This window comes from Rhinatrema bivittatum, chromosome 9 (genome assembly GCF_901001135.1).
Source record: "Rhinatrema bivittatum chromosome 9, aRhiBiv1.1, whole genome shotgun sequence".
NCBI classification, from domain to species: domain Eukaryota; kingdom Metazoa; phylum Chordata; class Amphibia; order Gymnophiona; family Rhinatrematidae; genus Rhinatrema; species Rhinatrema bivittatum.
The window spans coordinates 63,016,475-63,037,775 of NC_042623.1; the positions used below are offsets into that span (position 1 = coordinate 63,016,475).

The window sequence follows — 21,301 nt, forward strand, 5'->3', positions numbered from 1 at the left end:
AATAAATATGCAGACAAAGGTGAGCTGGATGATATAGTATATTTGGATTTTCAGAAGGCATTTGACAAAGTACCTCATGAGAGATTCCTGAGGAAATTGGGAGATTATAGGATTGGAGGCAGTGTCCTATTGTGAACTGGTAACTGAATAAAAGACAGGAAACAAAGGATAGAACTAAATGGTCAGTTTTCCAAATGGAAAAATGTTGTTAGTTGAGTGCCTCAGGAGTCTGTATTGGAACCTGTGTTATTTAGCATATTCATAAATGATCTGGAGAAAGGAATGATGAGTGGGGTGACCATATTTGCAGATGACACAAAATTGTTTCTAGTCATTAAAATGGCTGTGGATTGTGAAGAACTGCAGAAGGACCTTGTAAGACTAAGAGACTGGGCTTTTAAATGGCAGACACAATTTAATGAGGGCAAGTGTAAAGTAATACACATAGGAAAAAATAAGTCCCCTCACAAGAACATGTTGCTGGGTTTCATGTTAGAAGTCACCTCCCAGGAAAAGGACCTCAGAGACCTTGTAAACAATACTTTAACATTTTTGTCTCAGTGTGCAGTGGGGATCAAAAAGGCAAAAAAAAAAAAAAAATGTTAGGAATTATTTGTAAAGAATTAAGAATAAAACCCCTTTTTTTCAATTTTTAAGAGAAAATTTTTTATGTTAAGACAATTTTCTTTTAATGAATTAGTAAATATTTTTAAATTGAGAGGTATGTTTTTTATCTCATTAGTTCAATCAATCATTGATGTCACCATTTTTTATTTCATTAGTTCAATCAATCATTGATGTCACCATTTTTAATTTTGATATTATGATTTATTTTAGATCTTAATGATGTTTAAAAAGGGTTTTTATTGTCTTATAAAAATTTTTTTTAATATTTGTGAGATCTTAATGATACTACGTTTTTTGGGATTTTATGATATAAGTGTATTTATTTTGTATGATTGATTATTGTATGATTTGTTTGTAGCCCCTGAGGCAGCGGCTGTAAAGCTGCGAAACTCGGCCTGAGTCGGGCATTTTTACGGCTACGTCTCTGCATCAATAAAATATTGGAAAAGATCCAGGCATCTATTCTTTTGTGTTTACCTGATGGCTATCATAGATTGCCTACCTCTTTGTTTTCTTAGATCCAATTGCTTGGTTAGCAGACATAGAAAAAGTACAGAGTAGGGCAATAAAAATCATAAAAGGGATGGAAAAGCTCCCTTATGGAGACAGACTAAACATATTAGGGCTCTTTAAGCTTTGAAAAGAGAAGTCTGAGAGGGGATACAAGTGAAATTTATAAAATAATGAATGGGGTGGAATGGGTAATTAGGGAACGGTTATTTATCCTTTCAAACAACAATAAGATTAGAGGAGACTCCAGGAAACTAGCAACTGGCAGATTTAAAACAAATCATAGAAGTATTTTTTTCACTTGGCACACAATGAAGCTATGGAATCTGCTGCTGGAGGAAATAATCAAAACAACTAACATATAGGGTCATTCATCAAAATGCGTTATGGCGATAATAACGCTAGCGCAAGGCGCAAATGCACATTTTGGGAAGGGGTGGAATTAGGGAGGAGTTTGCAAGACAAAGTATTTGTGGAGATTTCAAAAAGGAATTCCTGCACATGTTTTACTGTGCCTGTCCCAACCCTGTTCCTTTCCAGTAAGGGTGAAAGGACTCACGTTATCATACTGAGGGGGGGGGGGAAGGGAGATATATTTACAGGTGGGGGTGGACAATTTAATTTTCAAAGAGCATTTTTATGCAGGAAACCAGTTTACCGTGTTTTGTTTTTCACCAGCACTGCAATGCATTCTCTGTCCTAGCACTGAGGAAACCAGTGATCCCCTCTGGATTCATCTCTTTTGGACATCTGCATTTGGAAATAAATGACTGCGTACCCGCCCTTTATTTTATGAGTGTTCCAGGTAAAGATGAATATACAATGCAGGGGACTTTTTTTTGCTTATCGTAAAAGCAGTTTTCTCTCTCCCCCTCCACCTCTCTATTTTACTCCCTTGTCTGTTTAAAATATGAATTAAAACTTTACCTCCTCCTAGAACAAAAAGAACAGAAGCTTAAGTGATAATAAATCATTTCTGTCAATGAGTAATTCCTGGGGGATTAGAACCTCTCCCTGAAACTGTATTGTTAGCTTTACAGAAACTGCTGAGAACCCGGCCCAACGCCAACAACCAATGAATTATTTGGGCTCCAGCATTCCTCCTCTCTCTCAGGTGTACCAGTGCATGACTTGCTGGGCAGCCTGTCATCGCAGGTGTGCACGACTAGTTTACCTGACACACACGCTGTGTGCACAGTGTCCTGCAAGGGAAACTCACTCCCAATTTGCAAAGAGATAATGCAAAGTTATTTTTGGAACACTTTCAGCTGCAGACTATGGATCATGTGCACTGGAAAGGAGAGCAATCCATTACAAATTATTGACCACAAGGTACAATGAGAACTCAGTTACAGATTACCAACAGTTTGATAAAAACAATACGAAACAAAAGAAAAAAGCTTTCACTGTGGAAACAGTTACTGAAGGTCTTTGGATTAAGTTTGTGTACACAAGACGCAGGAAGTGAACACTGACTGATGCATACAGATATGGTGTGGTATGACTTTTGAAGCCTCATCATGATTACTCAACCAGGAAAATCAGAATGGCAGAAAATAAGTAATTTTAACTGATTTTACACACACAGAATCATACAGCTGTAAGTTTTGGAACAATACTCTATCATGTTCAGATTTTAATTTTGTAGTATATCTTGACCTGTGATTTTGTGATTCCAGAAAAGCAAAGTCAGAGATCTACTATCCTCCTCTAACTAGGAGGCGGCATTGATTATACTCTTGACTAGGGAACAAAACATAGACTAAGTACTTCTCTGAGTAAACACTGAAAGGGTGTCACTGCCAAAGGGGATCAGAAATGTTTTGAACAGAAGTTTACATTTATTTTATCAGCCCTTAATAGTTCTTACTCTGACATAGAAGGGAGCCTTGGTCTTGGCTTAAGTATTGGTACTGTAAGAATCAAAGCTGAAGAAGGCCTGAAATGACCTGCCAGTGGAGACCGTCACTGTAATGGATTTTGGCAATGCTTAAGCTGGATATGGAGGGGAGTAGTATGAAAAGGTTGAGAAGTCATGATTAAAGATATAGGGAAGGCAGGAGTTGCATATATGTGTTGGACTGCATATAGGAATTTATATGGGCATCTATCCAAACTTGACAGATCTTAACTGGGCAGACTAGATAGGCTCACCGGATGGCTGATGGGGGCTGCGGCAACGTCATGCCTTGCGCCGCGTTGGCGCGATGGGAGCGGGCTCTCGCATGTACGGGACTGTGAGATTTCCTGTGGGCCCGCACATGCGCGGGATATCAGGTGACGGCCAGCTCTATTTGAATCTCGGCCGTCGCCCCGGGCAGCACCATTTTGTGGTGGTCCCAGCATTCCCGCCCTCCCACCCAATGCAGGTATAGTCAGGAGCAGGTGAGGTATCCCATTAGACAGTGTTAGTATGCTTTTGTTAGATGATGAGGCCAAGACTGTGATTCTTCTAATGTAATGTTGGGGATAACTGTAAAGGGCGGAGCGGGGTACCTGAGCCGAGCCGGGGGGGGGGAAACAAGGTGATGTCTGATATGCCGCTGGTCTAATTGTTGTAATATGTCCTGGCAAGGACGGTTCTTGAGGGGACACTGGGGTGTGGTAGCGTCCGGGGTGGGCCTCCCTTGCTCGAATACAGGGGGGCGGGGGGGGGGGGGCGGATACACCCTGGTTGTCTTGTTGTCTTGCTCGAGCATGGCAGACAGTGGATCGCGGGGTAGCACAGTGATACCACATGTGATATCTATGGCTTGGATACTGTATGTATTACTTTATAGTTACTGTTCAATAAAGCTGTGGCCTTTGTTAATTGGGGTTGGAGGGATAAACCTTCCAGTGCTGTTGTGAGGGGGTGGAAAATGGGGTCGGATGCGAAGAGTCCAGTGGGGAGGAGGACGTCCCGGCTGCCAATGTTATTGCTTTTGCATTTGGCAAATATGTGGAAGCCATACACTAGTGTGACCCTATCTGAAAGACCACGGTGTAAGTCTGTGTAACCATGTAAAAGTCTGTATAAGAGGTCTGTTCCTATCAGTCCAAATTAATGTTCACCAACACTCTCAAAACCTATTAACTTATTATAATGTAGCTATAATTTTATGCAAGTTTATATAGAGACAGAAGATCCCTGCTGTGTCCAAGGTCATTCCACTGGAGAACATGTGGAAGTTGGGGAGGTGGGGATGATGGTAAGCCAATCAAGCAATCTGATTGGCTAAGCACTCCTTGGTGCTTTATAATGAGGCTGTGAATGATTTCACAGCTTCAAAACTCTCTCCAATGGAAGCTGAAACCTGTCCTCAATCATACGAATTCATGGAATGACTTGGACTAAAGTGTGAACAGTAGCTGGAAAACACTCTGGCAGGGCTCAGAGACTGAGCTGGCTCACTATAAGGCTGAGAGAAGGAAAAATATTTTTAAGGCTAAGACTGAAAACTGTAGTAGTAAGGCATTAGTTGAAGTAACCATTAGTACTGTTAACTCTTGTTCACATACCGATGACCTAGATTTTGAGAACACACAAAGGAAAACTGGTAAAAGCCTGCAGTTAAATTATCCAGCTAAAGCAGGACTTCCCCAGACTAGCTTGGGGACCCCACGTCAGTCAGGTTTGCAGGATATCCATAATGATTATTTGCAGAATCAGGGTTTTCAATGTATGCAACTTGATCTCATCATGATCATTGTGGATATCCTGACAGCCTGATTGGCTGTGTGGTCATCAGGACAGGTTTGGGAAGCCCTAAGCTAAAGAAGCATGCAGAGAGTCTAAAAATATGTTTTTGGGTTTTTTCAAGATAGTAGTATTTGACTTCTTACCGGATTTTCTGTCTGGTTGATGCCAATGACGAAGACTAGCTCAGAGAAGAAAAGGGCGGCTACCAGGTTTTTGTGGATACTGTGCAAGTTTGAACGTAGTGTTCGGATCAAAACAAGCAGGATAAATGTCACCATCAAAGCCACCAATGAAATTGAGACAGTAGTGTAGGTGACAATCTTCAGAGGCAGCACCTCACCGTTCTGCAGACAGATAGGATACAACAAACATCAGCCATGCTATGTGGCATTCCAGGAGCATATAACTTTCTAACTGAAATGTAAAAGAATCAAAACAAAAAAAATAGCCAGGAGATTAAAAAACTATTGAGATAGAACTAAAAACAAATCAACAAGTGGCAGGGAGTTAATAACGCATTCCTTTAGAAATGTTTTAGATTTCCATTTTACTTTCTCTGACCATGTCCCTTTCAACAAACACTTTCAGTGTTGGGAAATGATTTTTCATTCACCTATTTCTGTTGATTGATCTGCCTACCTCCTATGAAGGAGAGGTAAGAGATGGCTGAAGGCTTGGGAGCACTATCCTGTGCTGTGGAAAAGGAGAGAGGATGGCTGAATGGCACTGGAACATTCCCACTCACTTTCACAAATAGACAAACCTATTTTGGAGCTTGCATTCAATGTAAAAAAAAAAAAACCCCTCTGAAAATTGTGTATTCCAGGGAGTATACCTTTTCAGTCTTCTTAGATCTGTCTTCCCCATTCTGCCTTGCTTTCCTTTGTGTCCCCTTTATCGGATGATAATGCTTGGTATTCCTCACCCCTGCACTACTGGCTGGGGCTGAAAGGGACACCATCTGTCAGGTGACTCATCTATGTTTGGTGAGCAAGGATTGAGATATTTGTGCGTGTCTTTGAGAAAGAAATTCATTTTGTACAAATATGTGTGGCTGACAGAGAGGCAAGAGCTGTGGGTGGCTCTCTGTGCAAGAGAGAGGCTTTGTGTGTTCATGTGAAAAAGGGAGACTGGGTGTGCAACTGAAACTCTGTGTGTATTTGAGGGACAGTTTTAGTGCCAGAGATGCTGTCCCTTGTTTGTACAGGTGTGTATGCATGTATCAGAAAGAGAATGTGATTTTGAGTGTGTGTGAGAGAGAAGAGACAGTGTGTACTTCAGAATGGGGAAAGTGTATGTGCGCATACACACGTCCTTGCTAATTTTTGTGTTCTTTATGTTATTCATTTATTTTTCAGCTGATGCATGCAATTTTTTGTTGCTGGTCAAGATCTATATACAAGTTCTGCAGCATCAGAAAAATCCATGCTAATGTGAACTCAGATGCAGGACTGAATGCCTTCTTGCTGTATCTGTTATAACTGACATATGGACCTATTTTTCCAATGCCATGGAACTTTGCATGTAACTCTGAAAATTGCATGTGCAAGTTAACAAAAAAAACCCCCAAAAAAACCGGACAGAAATCAATACTAACATAAGGCATTCTCCAGCATTTCCTATTAAAAAAAACAAAATAATCTATTTTAATCAAACTAATCATATTTTATTTACAATTCTTATATATTTATTTACAATTCTTATATACCGCACAATGGGTAGGGAACTATCCGTCTAGGCGGTTTACATATTAGAACATACACAAGTAATATTACACTAACATTGCATTCAAACAAATCAAAAATAAAATTAAGTACAAATTCATTAAAATCATAAAATAAGCATAAAATACCAGAGACTTATAATGTAGTGGACTTAGTATATGTTGTATGCTTGAGTGAAAAGATAGGTTTTTAACAGTTTCTTGAATTCTATACGGCTAGCAGTCAGACGAATGTGTTCAGGCAATGCGTTCCAAAGTATTGGACCGGCAACAGAGAATGCTCGTTTACGGGTTAGTGCTAGACTGACAGTTTTTATGGTAGGTACTTCAAGGATACATTTATCAAGTGAACGGAGCTGTCTAGTAGGTCTGTAAATTCGTAGTAAGGAACATAACCAGATGGAGTTAGTATTATAGAGTAGGTTATGTATTGTAGTCAGAATTTTGTAAGTGATATTTTCCTTATCTGAAACATGCATTCTTCAGGGCCCTAAAGGAAAACATATATATTCTCAGGCTTGTTAATTAGAAGCTGCACGCGTGTTCTTGTTGCTGTGATCCATATGTGGGAGGCAACAGACAGTGTTACCCTGTTGATGATTTATTTGCATGACAACATGGGGAACCTAAGCTAAGAATGTCTGAGTCATTATCCATCCCTGTTAAAACTAGTGCAACTTCTGCAAATATAGTTGAGGAGCCTTTAACTGAAAGATTCTTGCATATAAATGAAAAATGGAATTGTACTAACCAAAACAGCCTAAAATAAAACAACAGAGCTGCTCATTCCAACTCCTCATGCGATGACATTTGCATGTTCAGCTCATCGTGCTTTACCTGGATCTGATCTGAATCATTATGTGGTGATTTACTGGTATAAGGATCTGCTCCTGATGTAAGCCTGAGAGCCACCACCACATTGGCAAAGATGGCCAGTCTTTTATATTAGTTTTGATAAAAAGCAGGTAAAGCACATCACAAATCAGATCATGCAGAGCATTCCAAACTCAGCTGCACTGTAGCGGTGCCAGAGAAGCACTTCAGAAACTCATGAATTCCTTGTTAAACATAAAAATCCCCCATCTCACAACACTCCTGTTGTTAGGTCAGCCTTCCAATCAGCACTTTTATCTAGCAATAAACTAGACCCGACCAGACTTAGCCAGCTAAGTTATCCGGCTAAGTCTGAATATCCAAATATTCATTTAGCTGGCTAACTTCTGAGTTATGAAAAGAAGAGGAGCGTGGTGTTAAGTCCCTTGAAGAAAATCAGTCATTCAGTTGTAGGTGCTTATGAACAGTTTAACAACGAAAAAACTCCTGTGTTTTCAGTTGTTTACATTATACAGGTTCAGATGTCCCCTAACAAGGACACCGTGTTTCGCCAAACAGGCTGCGCCAGGAAGGACTATACAGGCAGTAGCTCAACCACTAAAATTAAAAACAAGTAAACAATTTGAATATAAGTTTGCGTGGATGATAGAGTGGTCTGACCATGGTATTTTCGTTATCTTAGTTTGGTGGTTTGACTATATGTTAGTGTTGATGAAGACTAGGTCTAGTGTGTGATCTGCTTTGTGCGTTGGGCCATTGATGATTTGTCTGAGACCCACTGATGAGAGCGCATCAATGATTGAAGTGCAGGCGGGAGAGTAGGGGGCAATGTCTATGCGTAAGTTGAAGTCACCTAGAATAATTATGGGTTTGTTGACTGATATTCTGGTCAGGAAAAATTCAATAGTGGAGAGCAGTTCTGATCGAGAGTATTAGGGGGGCAGTAAACCAGACAAATTTGTAGATGTGGAGAATCAAATAGTGCAATTTCCACTGGGGAGCAATGGCTTGTTGGGATTAATTTCATCTATAGGTTTTTTCTGATGATTAGCATAAGGCCTCCGCCTTTCTTTTTAGGTCTGGGTATTGAAAAAGTTCTGTATGTAGAATTATTGATTTGGTTGATTAGTACTGTGTCTGTGTTTTTTGCCCATGTTTCTGTGATTGCTATGAAATCTGGATTTTCATCTTGGAGAAGGTCGTTGATGATTGGTATTTTTTAAATTATGGATTGAGCATTAAAGAGTAGGAAAGAAAGTGTTAAGTAGCTGCCGAGAGATTTGTTGTTGTTGTTGTGCGTAATGGTTGAGTGTTGATATTTGAGTTTTATTTTTGTTTTCGTTCCTCTGTCATTCCAATTTTGTCTACATTTGGGTCGTTTCTGTTGATCTTGCAGTCTTTGGGGGGTTAATGGTTTGCCATTATTTGGTCATTCGGGAGTTATCAAGAGATTGAGTACTGCTAACACTGCGGTTTGCATGAAGGGGTGCACAAAGGGGAGTGCCCCTTTGTTGTGCCCCTTCGGCACGCGACGCCTGGAGGTGTCGCTCCTTTTAGCGCTCCGGCGCTGTTGGTGGTGACGTTGGGTGGGTGGGTGGGGCTCCCAATCGCGGGCCTCCCGCTCTCTTTACCGTTTTTGAAAGGCTCCTGCCTTTCCCTTTCTTTTTGATGGTGTTGCAGGGCGGTTGGTGGTGGGAGGGGTTTTTTTTTCACTTTCTGCGACGTCTGGAGGTGTCGCTTCTTTTAGCGCTCTGGCGCTGCTGGTGGTGACGTCGGGTGGGTGGGTGGGGCTCCCGATCACGGGCCTCCCGCTCTCTTTACCGTTTTTGAAAGGCTCCTGCCTTTCTCTTTCTTCTTGCCAGTGTTGCAGTGATGCCCAGATCTTTTTCCTGGGTGATAACTCCTAATATGGATCCTAACAGTGTGTACCACAACATGGTTATTTTTCCCTATAAGAATCGACTTGCATGTCCACATTAGATTTCATCTGCCATTTGGATGCCCAAACTTCCGTCTCACAAGGCTCTCCTGCAATTTATCACAATCCATTTGTGATTCAACTACTCTGAATAATTTTGTGACATCTGCAAATTTGTACTCCTTTCCAGATATATTAAAAATCACTGGACAAAGTACAGATCCCTAAGGCTTCACTTTTACCTTTTTCCACTGAGAAAACTGACCATTTAATCCTACTCTGTTTCCTGTCTTTTAACCTATTTGCAATCCACAAAAGGACATCACCTCCTAGTCCATGACTTTTTAGTTTTCTTAGAAGCCTATCTCATCATTCACTGCTATATGCTCTCCCTCCCCCTTCTTACTTCTTAGACTACTGACATTGGCATACAGACATTTCAAAGTGTGTTTTTTGTTTGTATTTACAACCTGCATTGATAGGGATAATTTGGAATCCTTTAGCTCAGGTTATTCTTTACTTATAGGCACATGCACTAGTTTTGCTTTCATTAGAACCTCTCTTTTGGGATGCCCTAACCCTTCTGTTTCATTAGTACCCTTCGAAGTTATCTCCCTTCGAACCATGCAGTGCTGAGTGACTGTTGGCTTTCCCCCTTAATCTAGTTTAAAAACTGCTCTAGCAAATTTTTAAAGGTTAGTGCCAGCAGCCTGGTTCCACCCTGGTTAAGGTGGAGCCCATCCTTTTGGAAAAGATTCCCCCTTCCCCAAAAGGTTCGCCATTTCCTTATAGAACTGACTCACTCTTCTCTACATCATCGTCTCATCCACGCACTGAGACTCTGGAGCTCTGCCTGGGTGTGGAACAGGAAGCATTTCAGAGAATGCTACCCTGGAGGTTCTGCCTAAATTTGGCTTCCAGAACCTCCATCCCACATTTTCCTATGTCAATGGTGCCCACATGTACCACGACACCTGGCTCCTCCCCAGCATTGTCTCAAAATCTATCTAGGTGGCAATCCTCCCCTGTGTAGCAAATATTTACCAATGTCCTACTTCTGAAGAAAATGTCAAATGACTGTTTCAATGTGGTCCATCTTCCAGTCACTCCTGTACATGATTCCTGTTTGTATACTGTCCTGTTACCCATGTAAAAAGTTATTTTTCTGGTCCAGCCCAATGATTCAAGCTACCGTGCTGTGACAGATAAGAATCTGGGTTTGAATGCTACACTTATTGGGGTAAGTGAAACCCAGACATGCCATGGAGTGGTGTGTTCAGGCAGGCCCTGGAAGAAAGGGAAGACTACTGCCACTTCTATAAGAGTCTCTGACAGAGTTGCACTTAGAGTGCTCCTTGGAGGATGAACCTCTCAGGCTGGTGAGGGTTCAAAGAAAGATGACAAGAATGACCAATAAACTCAGGATTTATTAAAGCAGTTTTTAGGTGGCGGAAGGTGATTGATAAGAGATATTCTGGAAGATTTTCTTTATGAGGCATGATTGTATACCTGCAGGTATATATCTATCCATAGCTCAACAAGAGCATTTCACTACTGTTCAGCACCATGTCCTGGACAGCTCCTTGGACAGGACAATTGCCCACAATAAAATTAATGGTACTATTTATATTTTGTGAATGTGTTAAAAATAAATAACCCTTCCAACTTGGATCTCTATGCTCTAAAGGCCTGATTTTAAAAGGCCCATGCACATAAAAAAAAAAGGGAGTTTTGTGTGTGGCTGGGTCTTGCGCGCATTTTAGAACAGGCCCAGCCACACGAGTAACCCCTGTTACGCGCAGAAGTGCTGGGCCAACAAAAAGGGGTGGGCCAGGGTCTGGGCGGGACAGCAGCCATTAGGCTCTGTCTCGGAAAAACGTGTGCCAGCAGCCAGCCGGTGTGCGGAAAATACTTCTGCTCAGGAGGAGCAGTAAGTATTAAAATTTAAAAAATGGGGAAAGCTAGGGTAGGTTTAGGGGTCAGGGAGGAGAGGGGAAAAGGGAGGAAGGATAGGGTTAGGTTAGGAAAGTTCCCTCCCAGAACACTCCTTAATTGGAGCGGACTGGGAGGGAAATGGGCAAAGGCCCGATCGTGTCGTCTCACGTACTTTTGAAATTTCTGCCCTCCCCCCCGTCCGTGAGCGAGTCGCGGGCTGCCTGCATATGCATCACATTTTATAACATGCTCATGCCAACGCGTGCATGTTATAAAATGATTGCGTCCATGTGCATGTACCGGGAGCCGCCTGCACAAGGATGTGGCACGCGCTCGTTTTAAAATCTACCTTATACTGAATAACAGACAAACCTCTTTTCCTTGGTGATGAAGAGACAACTTAAATGTTTTCTTGGTTTGTGTCATTTTAAAATTGTGTTTTGGCATTTTAAAATTGTGAGCACAAATTGAAGCCTTCTGAGGACATGGCAATAAATTCAGATGACTTGAGACCATTGTTATGGCCACTGAATGACTTCATTGTTCAGTCAGCATAATTAAGTGAACTACATAGCGGGATGAAAAGGAACAAGATAGAAGAGCAGCAACAATAATTGTTTTGGATTTCTAGACCGCTTTTCCAAATGATGCTCAAGGCAGCTTACAGCATTATTAGAATTCAGGTACAATAGGTTCCTACCCCAACCTAAGTGGGTACCTGAAAAAATAATGATAAAGTGACTTGCCCAAATTCATAAGGAGTATTAGTGGGATTTGAACCCTGGCTTCCCTAGTTCTCAGCTCACTGCTGTACTCACTAGGCCATGCTTTTTAAGATTTGGAATACAAATTTGTTTCAGTTTTAGAACCTCAGGGTATATTTTGCAATCCAATGTATGGTGACTCACCTCTCTCTTTGAAATGTCCATCAGCACAGCAAAACTGGTCATGTGATTGCACTGGCACGTGATGTGACTTTGGTTCCTAAAAATGAGCTCACATCCCTTGGAGGACCATCCTCCCATTCCACGAATCCTGTTGGTTAAAGAAACAAGATCTAACATAGTAAGAAAACCATCTGAGCTGTTACATAAGATGATGCAGCCAAGGAGCAGCTCCTGCTGGCCAAACACCATCGCATACAATAAAGGAGAGTGGCCACAGGACACTACTACATATCACTTTTGTAGCACTACTCTATGTTCACAGTGCTGTATAGAAATATTAGACACAGTACCTGCTCAGTAGAGATTACAACATTATTGCATAAGGTACCAGGCAGAATGTGTCCTGCAGCCTTCTCTTTGCTGGAATTACAAGCAAAGGATCAACCAATGCTAAACAAGCACTGACCCAACGATTCTTGCGAGCACACTTTCATACGGGGTTGTGAATGACAATTACTAACATAATGCTTGGTGGCAGGATGACACACAAGATAAGGAACACTGCCCGGGATACAAACTTACTTATTATAAATTAAAAAAAAAAACAAAAAACTTTAGTTTGAAATCCATTTGTTCCTTTTGTTAAATATTTAATCTACTGTAATTGTTTTCTAAGAATTTCTAAGTACTACGTTTTAAAATAACTAATAAAACAGTTCTTTAAAGTTTCCTTAAATTAACTCAGAGAATATATACAGCTACTAGTACACTGGACAGAAAATGTTACTGCAGGAGCTGTTAAAAAAAAAATTAACAGAGGTTGCTGTCTATTATGGTCAGTATTTCCCAACCCTCTCCTGGAGGCACACCTAACCAGTCAGGTTTTCAGGATATCCATAATGAATATGCATGAGATAGATTTGCATACACTGGAGATCCAGGATATGCAAATCTGTCTCATGCATATTCATTGTGGCAATCCTATAAACCTGAATGGCTAAGTGTGCCTCCAGGAGAGGGCTGGGAAACACTGATCTAGTATTACCATCTAGCTCTGTTTTTTTCCTGACAAAGATGATCCAGTCCTGGTTTTAGCCCACTGTATGCAAGGACTTGTAGTTCTACTTTCCTTAAGGGAATCAGAACTTCAAGTCTATGCAAGTAATTGAATACAACAGGACTGCTCTGAAAATAAAAACAGAGTTATTTTGAGATTCTTAATCTAAGCATCAGCAACAAGTGATTCCTCAATACATAAGCTGTGAAGATATGGTGCGGGCCACAGGATAGGTTTAGGTTTATTTAAAAATTGTATACCGCCAAATCATAGAACTTTTTTCCAACATTTTAACTCAGATTTTAATTGATTTTGTTGATTCTATTGCGATGTTTATTTTAATGTTTTATTATGATATATTTTATATGTTTTATTAAGTTGGATTTTATATTATTGTAAACCGGTATGAGTGAACCAGAATACCAATATATAAAACAAACAAAATAAATAAAATAAATAAATAGAACTTCAAAGTACTGGCCTGCTGTGTTAAGTGTCCTTGCATAACATGCACCAAGTTATAGCTGGGACTTAGCAAGGCTGCGGAGAACAATGTCCAAGTTAAATGGACAAATGATTGTCTAATTTAAAACTGATATGTGCATAACTGGGAGGTAACTCTGTAATGTCTCTGTGAGGTCTGTCTTAGGCTGTTCATTGCACTGTAATTGTAATACCTTCTGAAGGATCATGGATCCATCCTTTTTAAATAACAGGCAATGATCCTTTAGAGATATCTTCAGAATCCTTGCACTGAAAAATGGTGCTAGCAAAGCAGCAATGTCAGCAAATCACCATCAGTGATATGAAGACCTAAGCAATGTTAGTGACTGCTCCATTGCTGCTGGCATAAAATGGATTCCAGCAGGGGCAGAAGGCCCTCTTATAGGTAACTTACTATTCATCTGAACCTAATGTTTCTTGTTCAAAACAGGAAAATATTTTCAGCTGATTGGTAAAGGAGCCACTTTGAATTCTCTGATATTTGCCTTTAAAGTTGATCTGCATTATCATTGTCACATAATTAGTGATATGGTTTATGTTCTTGTATTGTGTCTCTAAAACCCTGTTATTGTTTGAATAGATATGTGGATAAAGGTGAGCCAGCTGACAGATGTATGTAGATTTTCTGAAAGCGACTGACAAAGTACCTCACAAGCGACTCCTGAAGAAATTAAAAAGTCATGGGATAGGAGGTAATGTTCTATTGTGGATTAAAAACTGGTTGAAAGATAGAAAACTGAGTAGAGTTAAGTGGTCAATTTTCTCAGTGGAAAAAGGTGACTAATGGAGTGCCTCTGGGATTTGTACTGGGACCATTGCTTTTTAACATATTTATAAATGACCTAGAAATGGGAACAACGAGAGAGGTGATCAAATTTGCTGATATTCAAAGTTGCTCATGATATTCAAAGTTGTTAAATCACAAGAGGACCTTGTGAGACTGGGCATCCAAATGGCAGATGACATTTAATGTGGACACTGCTCGTGCCTCCAGATGATTGATGTGCCAGCGCGACTGGACTTGGGACCAGTACCTCTGCGTGGTCTGGGATTGACAGACCGCCCCCCACCTGGAGAGGCTGGCATCTGTCGTCACTACAATCCACTGCGGAGTCAGTAAGGGCACTCCCTTCAAGAAGTGCACTAGTGACAGCCACCATTGTATGTCAGCAATGGTAGAACTGGAGAGAGGTAGGGGCGTCTGAAATTGCTTGGACACCGGCTTCCAGCGGGATAGCAAAGCTTTCTGTAATGGTCGCATATGCGCAAACGCCCAGGGGACCAGGTCGATAGTGGAAGCCATGGTCCCCAGTACCTGAAGGTAGTCCCATGCCGTGGGAAGCAGAAGCGAGAGAGATTTATGCACTTGGTCCATAGGTTTGAGAGCCCAAGCGTCCAGGAGGAACACCTTGCTGACTCGGGTATTGGAGTGTGCGCCCAAAAATTCCAGGACCTGGGAGGGCTGAAGGTTGCTCTTGGAGAAATTGACTATCCACCCGAGGGAGGTGAGGAGAGCAAGCACCTGATCTACCGCTATTCTGCAGAGAGTCACCGACGTGGCCTGCATGAGCCAGTCATCCAGGTAAGGATGGACTAGGATTCCTTCTCAGCGAAGAGCTGTCGCTACCACCATCATGTCCTTGGTAAAGGTGTGTGGAGCGGTGGCGAGGTTGAAAGGCAGAGCTCGGACCTGAAAGTGTTGGCCCAGGATGTTGAAATGGAGATACGTCTGATGCTCACGACGAATAGGTATGTGGAGATAGGCCTCCGTCAAGTCGAGGGAAGCCAGGTATTGGCCTGGATGAATTGCCACGATCACCGCCCTCAGGGTTTCCATTCAGAAATTGGGTACCCTGAGGGCCCTATTGACCCTCTTGAGATCCAAGATGGGACGGAAAGAACTGTCCTCCTTTGGCACGACGAAGTAGATGGAATACTGGCCGATGCCTTGTTCCTCCATTGGAACTGGGACTATGGCTCCCAGATCCTGGAGCCTGGCGAGAGTCTGGAAGACGGCCGCCCGCAAGGGGAGACGATGTACAGGTCCGGCAGATCTCGAGCAAACTCCAAAGCATAAGCTTTCTCTATCACCTCGAGGACCCACTGGTCCGACGTAATTTTGACCCATTCCTCCTGAAAATGGGAGAGACGTCCACCTAAGTCTGGAACAGAGGAATGGGCCGGCCGGATCTCACTGGGAGGTGGGCTTTGCAGTTGAATGTTGTGGGTTACCATTCCAAAAGGACTGGGGCCACGAAAGGAATGAGACCATGCCTGAGATCTGGAGGAGTTCCCTCGAGGAAAGGAGTCCCGTGCCATGTTGGTTTACCTCCTCTGACCCCTGAAACGGGACCTCGTAGAAAAGAAAGACCGAAGCTGTTTAGGGCAGTACTCCGGCAGCTTATGGATCTTGTTCTCACACAAGGATTTAATAAGCTGCTCTAGGTCCTCGCCAAAAAGCAACTTACCCTTGAAAGGAAGTGTGCCCAACTGGGATTTGGAAGAGGAGTCGGCCGACCAGTTGCGCAGCCAGAGGAGGCATCTGGCCGACACTGCTGCAACCATCACCTTGGCCTGTACACGGAATAAATCGTAGAGGGCATCCGCTCCATATGCCACTGCGCCCTCCGGTCGTTCAGCCTGCTCTGCCTCTGCAGACGGGAGGTCCTGGGTGCTGAGTAATTGTTGAACCCAACTAAGGCTTGCCCGCTGCATGAGACTGCTGCAGATCGTCGCCCGGACACCTAAGGCCAAGACTTCAAAGATAAGCTTGAGATAAAATTCAAGTTTGCACTCCTGGACATCCTTGAAGGCGGTGGCTCCCACCACTGGAATGGTGGTGTGCTTGGTGACCGCAGAGACCAAAGAGTTCACCTTGGGGATTTTCAGCATTTCCAGGCAATCCTCAGGAAGAGGATAGAGCTTGTCCATAGCTCTACCCACACGTAGCCCCGTCTCGGGAGCTTCCCATTCCCGAAGGAACAGCAATTTATGCATGGGATGGAACGGAAAAGTGCGTGGAGGCGCCCTGAGTACCGCCAGGACCGGGTCCACATGGGCTGGGCACTGTAGCCGTCACCGTATCATCTGGAGGGACGTCAATCCCCAGTTCTTTCAGGATGAAGGGAATAAGAAGTTCCAGCTCCTCCCTTTGAAACAAACATAGCACCCAGGGGCCATCCCCTTCGAGGGGGGGACCCGGCAAAGAAAAATCCGTGTCCGGATCCTGGTCTGGAATTGCGGGTGGCCGAGCCGTATCCGGGGGGGGGGGGGGGGGGGGGTACCCCGGTACCACTCTAATCCTGACAGAGCCTTGCAGATCCGGCGCTGCAGGAGCGGGCGGAGTGGGCATCTGTGGAATTTTGGCGGGCAGGGGACTTGGTGGGGGGGGGGGCCTCCTCCTCCTGCAAGCTGGCCAGGTAAGATCTGTGCATCAAGAGCACAAATTCTGAAGAAAAACGTGGCCTGGATTTCCCGGGGGGAGGGATCCTCATCTGGAGGAGGCACAGGGCTCAAATCGGGGGAAAAACCTGAAAATCCGACTCCTCTCCCCCCTGCAGCTCCGAATCGGGAGCTGTGCTAATACCCAAAATGGCTGCTGTTCCCGTGGTTTGCCGGGTCGGGAACGGCCTGGCCATGCAGCGGGAGGAACACCCTCGGGTCCTTGGTTGGGTCTGCGCCACAGAGGGACCCTCCCCACCCGGCAAGCACCCCGAACACAACCCATCGCGGGAGAGCCGCAAAGCAGGCTCCCCGCAGGCTAAACAACAGTGAGATCGCGGCATAATTGACAGGAAATCGCCGCGAGCAGAAGAAAAACAGCTGAGCCGTGCTGGGGAGAGGAGCAAGTGCAGGCGAATGAACCCTACCCGTTGGAAAGTAAGCTGCCTTCTGAGTAAAATTGAAAGTAAATCTAGATTCTTTTTTTTCTTTTTGTTAAACAGGGTAATGAACCTCCCTGTAAGTGCTGCCGGGGAATTACAACGTCCCGGGGCTCAAGGCAGTTTCTCAGGGGGAGTGACCAGTATCACCCCAGTACACGGGTCACCGGGAAGGGAGCTTAGACTGAGAAACTCAAGGGGCAAGCCCCTCTAGGCCCACCAAGAGCAAGGAGACAGTGCTGTCCCTAAATGACAGAGTTGAGGGAAAATTAGTTTCAAACTTTTTTTTTAATTATTTAAATTATTATTTAATTTTTTTATATACCGACATTCGATCTGAGATATCACATCGGTTTACATTCAGGTACTGTAGCTATTTCCCTATCCCCAGAGGGCTTACAATCTAAGTTTTGTACCTGAGGCAATGAAGGGTAAAGTGACTTGCCCAAGGTCACAAGGAGCAACAGCGGGACTTGAACCCTGGTCTCCTGGTTCATAGTCACTGCTCTAACCACTAGGCTATTCCTCCTCCCCTGTTTGTGCAATTAAACACAAAGACCAATAATACTTGCTTGAGCTTGAGAAATAGACAGAAAAACCCCGCAGGGCAAAGATAAAGGAATGAAGTAAGGGAACCGCAAGGTGAGTTGCCGGCATCTGCTGGAGACAGACAAATACTGAAGGGATGCAAGGTAGGCTTTGTCCTGATATAGGATACCCTTTCAGTTTTGGTCTGTCTCCATCTTCTGGACAGGAGACTCAACCCACGGTCTGGACTGTTCCGGGTATGTACAGGGAATAGCAGCTACCCCAAGTTTTCCATTTTTGTACTGTGCCGTAGGTCCGCTGCAAGAGTCCTTCATGTAGGAAAGTGCTACCAAACTCACGCAATGGAGTGGTTCCAGAAGACACACACGGGCTTGGTCCTCTCCTCTTTCTCCAGCAGAGCATGCTCCAGCATGATGGGGTTCTCTAGTGGATTCGGGAACAGGCCCCCATCACTGTGAACAGTGGCACTCACTATTGGAGTGTTAATGATGGGGCGATTAGGCACTCTGGGAATAAAGAATCAGAGAAAGAGAGAAGTTGTTCAGTTATCATTCCTGTCATTCTGCTTTATTTACCCATTCAGTTAAGAGCGTTATCAATAAATAAAACATATATCTCATATCTAAATATATCAAATCATATCCACATCTCATACACCATAAGAAAACCCACGAGATTATAGATGCATCAAGCCTTACTGAGGTAGTCTAATTTCTTATTTCTCTTCTTCTCCAACTATACTTTGACCGTTGTCCCCTCTATAGGGTCAGGCTAGCAAACTATACTATGTTAGGCTGTCCAAGTATGGATGTACAGTTTTATATACATAAGAAAATATAGCTGTAAAGCTGGCTATTACTTCTGTAATTATTTTTCCAGAAGTTCTGTATCTGATGCCGCTCCCTCATGGCTCTCTTTTGATCCTCTTTAGGTCCCATCAAAAGAGCAGGACCCAGCATATGGCAAGGGTCAGAAAACTATGTGATGAACACAAAATGGATCTACAGCACACAAAACAAAAAAAATTGGCATTTTCTTAAATCATTGTTTTTCTTCCAAAAATCGTATAACTAAGCAGTTTATGCAAAGTTGATTTTCTAAGTGGGTTAATATAAACAGCTATCTTCAAGAGAAGTTAATTTTGTCACTGGGGTCAGAATGCCGCTGACAGGAAAATTAGGACACAAGTCACCTCAGCTATCATTTATTAAGACTTTACTGCATTAATAACTTTTAAAATTCAAGAAATATTACACAAAACATGACAATTAAAACATCATTTAAAAGATCATTCTGCATTAGCAGAACATTCTGCTGGTGGAAATAAGCCTTGGGAGTGTGTTTACTCCTTCATCCCATGAAAAGGACTATCCCAGTGTGCTTTCAAACAAGCACATATACAGCTTTACCTTAGGCTCCGTCTGTCAGGGTCATAGTGCTCAGGTAAGAGTTGTCCCAGGGACCGGTACACAATCACCACAGCCACAGCATACTGATTAAAGGGATCTGGCTGCCTCCTCTTCCTCTTTGAAAGGGCATTATCAGGATTTAATGCACCGTCATCAATTTCGGAGGAAAGTTTCTGATTGGAAGGCTTTGTTGTTGGCAATACCACTGCAAGATCAACACAAACAGCTGGGCTTTCATCTCAAGCCTTAATGCACTATTCACAAACACCAAATATGTCTTTCCATTACAAAAAAAACCAACTCAAAACCACAAAGGTTTCTAGAATAAACTATTACTCTTCCTTAACCACAAAGAAAAAGTCATGATGATTCATATTTATGTCTTGAGGCCATTATATGTAAGCAAACCCATTGATTAACTTATATTTAACTGGCAAACAAGATATCTCATGATGAAAGTGCGTTCTGTAATAGCTTTGGAATACATCAATATGGAAGACCTCACCAATTAAATGAAATAACAACATTTATAGCATTTCTACTTAAGAATATTGAGGTCAGTATTCAAAGTGTCTGGCTATATGAGTTATCTGGACAAAACCGGAGATTTGAATATTTCCCCTGTTGCCCGGCTACATTTTGTTGTGGTAACTCATCCTTTCAAAATGTAGCAGGATAAAAAGAGGCAGTGATGGAGACGTTCCAGAGGCATGATTAAATTTATCCAATGAGTAATGATATTCAGCGCTAGTTGGGCAGGTCACCTTGGAAAAGTGCCTGTCTTAAAGTTTCCTGGATAACGTTATCCTGGTATATTTGTGGAATACTTATCCGGGCATGTTTTGTTGAATACCTGTGCAGCTTTACCTGGATAACCCGCTCGCTGGCTCACTAAATATTCATGTCAATATGCTTTGCAATGCTTTGCAATGGTGCTTCTTACTGCCTAACATTCCGCCCACAGTTCCCCAATCAGACCATTTAAATTCGGTGTTACCCGTGCATTGGAAACACTGGATGCCTTCTCAGCAAATAAAAACAGAGGTAAGAAAGTTTCTAAAAGAAGACAAAAGTAAACAAAATATTCTGTAAGATCATTTTACCTTTTCTGTCTAAGGATTTGAACAAAGTATCAGGGAAGAGAACAGATGATTGCAAATCTTTTGAATAATCTTCGTAGATCTCGTCAAACCTTGGTACCCTTGCTCCCGTAAAATTTGACTTGTCAAAGATGTCAACTGCAATAACTGATGAAAGACAGAAATGAACATTTCATACAATAGTAGGAACAGGACCCTGCATGTGAATGGGAAAGCTGTTATGTGACAAAGTGAGGGGAAACCAGCAAACTAGGATTTTCTGACAATTCAGCTAGAGAAGCTGCCCCCTTAGTTCCCTGGCTAAAATCCTTGTTGGCTGCCAGAGGATTGCAAGTTCAGATCATGACATCTCCAGACTGACTCCTGGCAGACAGACTGTAGTACTGAAGTGCTGCAGGGTACATTTATTTCCCTTTTTTTTTTTTTTTTCATTTTTATACAATTCTACCACAATCCCAGTGACTGGGGGATTTCATGGGGTGCTGGGTAGGATGGAAGGGTTCAGGTTGTGGGGGGAAAACAGAGATGGTGGGGATCAGGAGGGGCTTAGAGAAAGCATAAGGTGGGAGGGCAGTTGGGGCTAATGCGTAGGCCTGTGACTTTATTACTATGTTTTGGGAGGGCTTGGGGGGTGGGGGGCAGATCAAGTACAATGCCCAATGTTATTTTCACACATTTAGAGGGG

The 21,301-nt window shown here is 42.8% G+C and overlaps 1 protein-coding gene across 3 annotated transcripts in view; it reads right to left on the reverse strand.

The window, feature by feature from the left end:
- The window catches only part of CELSR1 (cadherin EGF LAG seven-pass G-type receptor 1), a 564,861-nt gene that overhangs the window by 85,220 nt on the left and 458,340 nt on the right, over positions 1-21,301 (reverse strand). For all 3 annotated transcript variants that reach the window (XM_029617243.1, XM_029617241.1, XM_029617244.1), the window contains exons 20-24: positions 20,620-20,763; positions 19,517-19,721; positions 18,446-18,613; positions 12,138-12,264; positions 4,963-5,163 (exon numbers count right to left, since the gene is read on the reverse strand). In XM_029617243.1, coding sequence (XP_029473103.1) covers positions 4,963-5,163; positions 12,138-12,264; positions 18,446-18,613; positions 19,517-19,721; positions 20,620-20,763 — 845 coding nt within the window. The remainder of the gene's footprint in view (positions 1-4,962; positions 5,164-12,137; positions 12,265-18,445; positions 18,614-19,516; positions 19,722-20,619; positions 20,764-21,301) is intronic.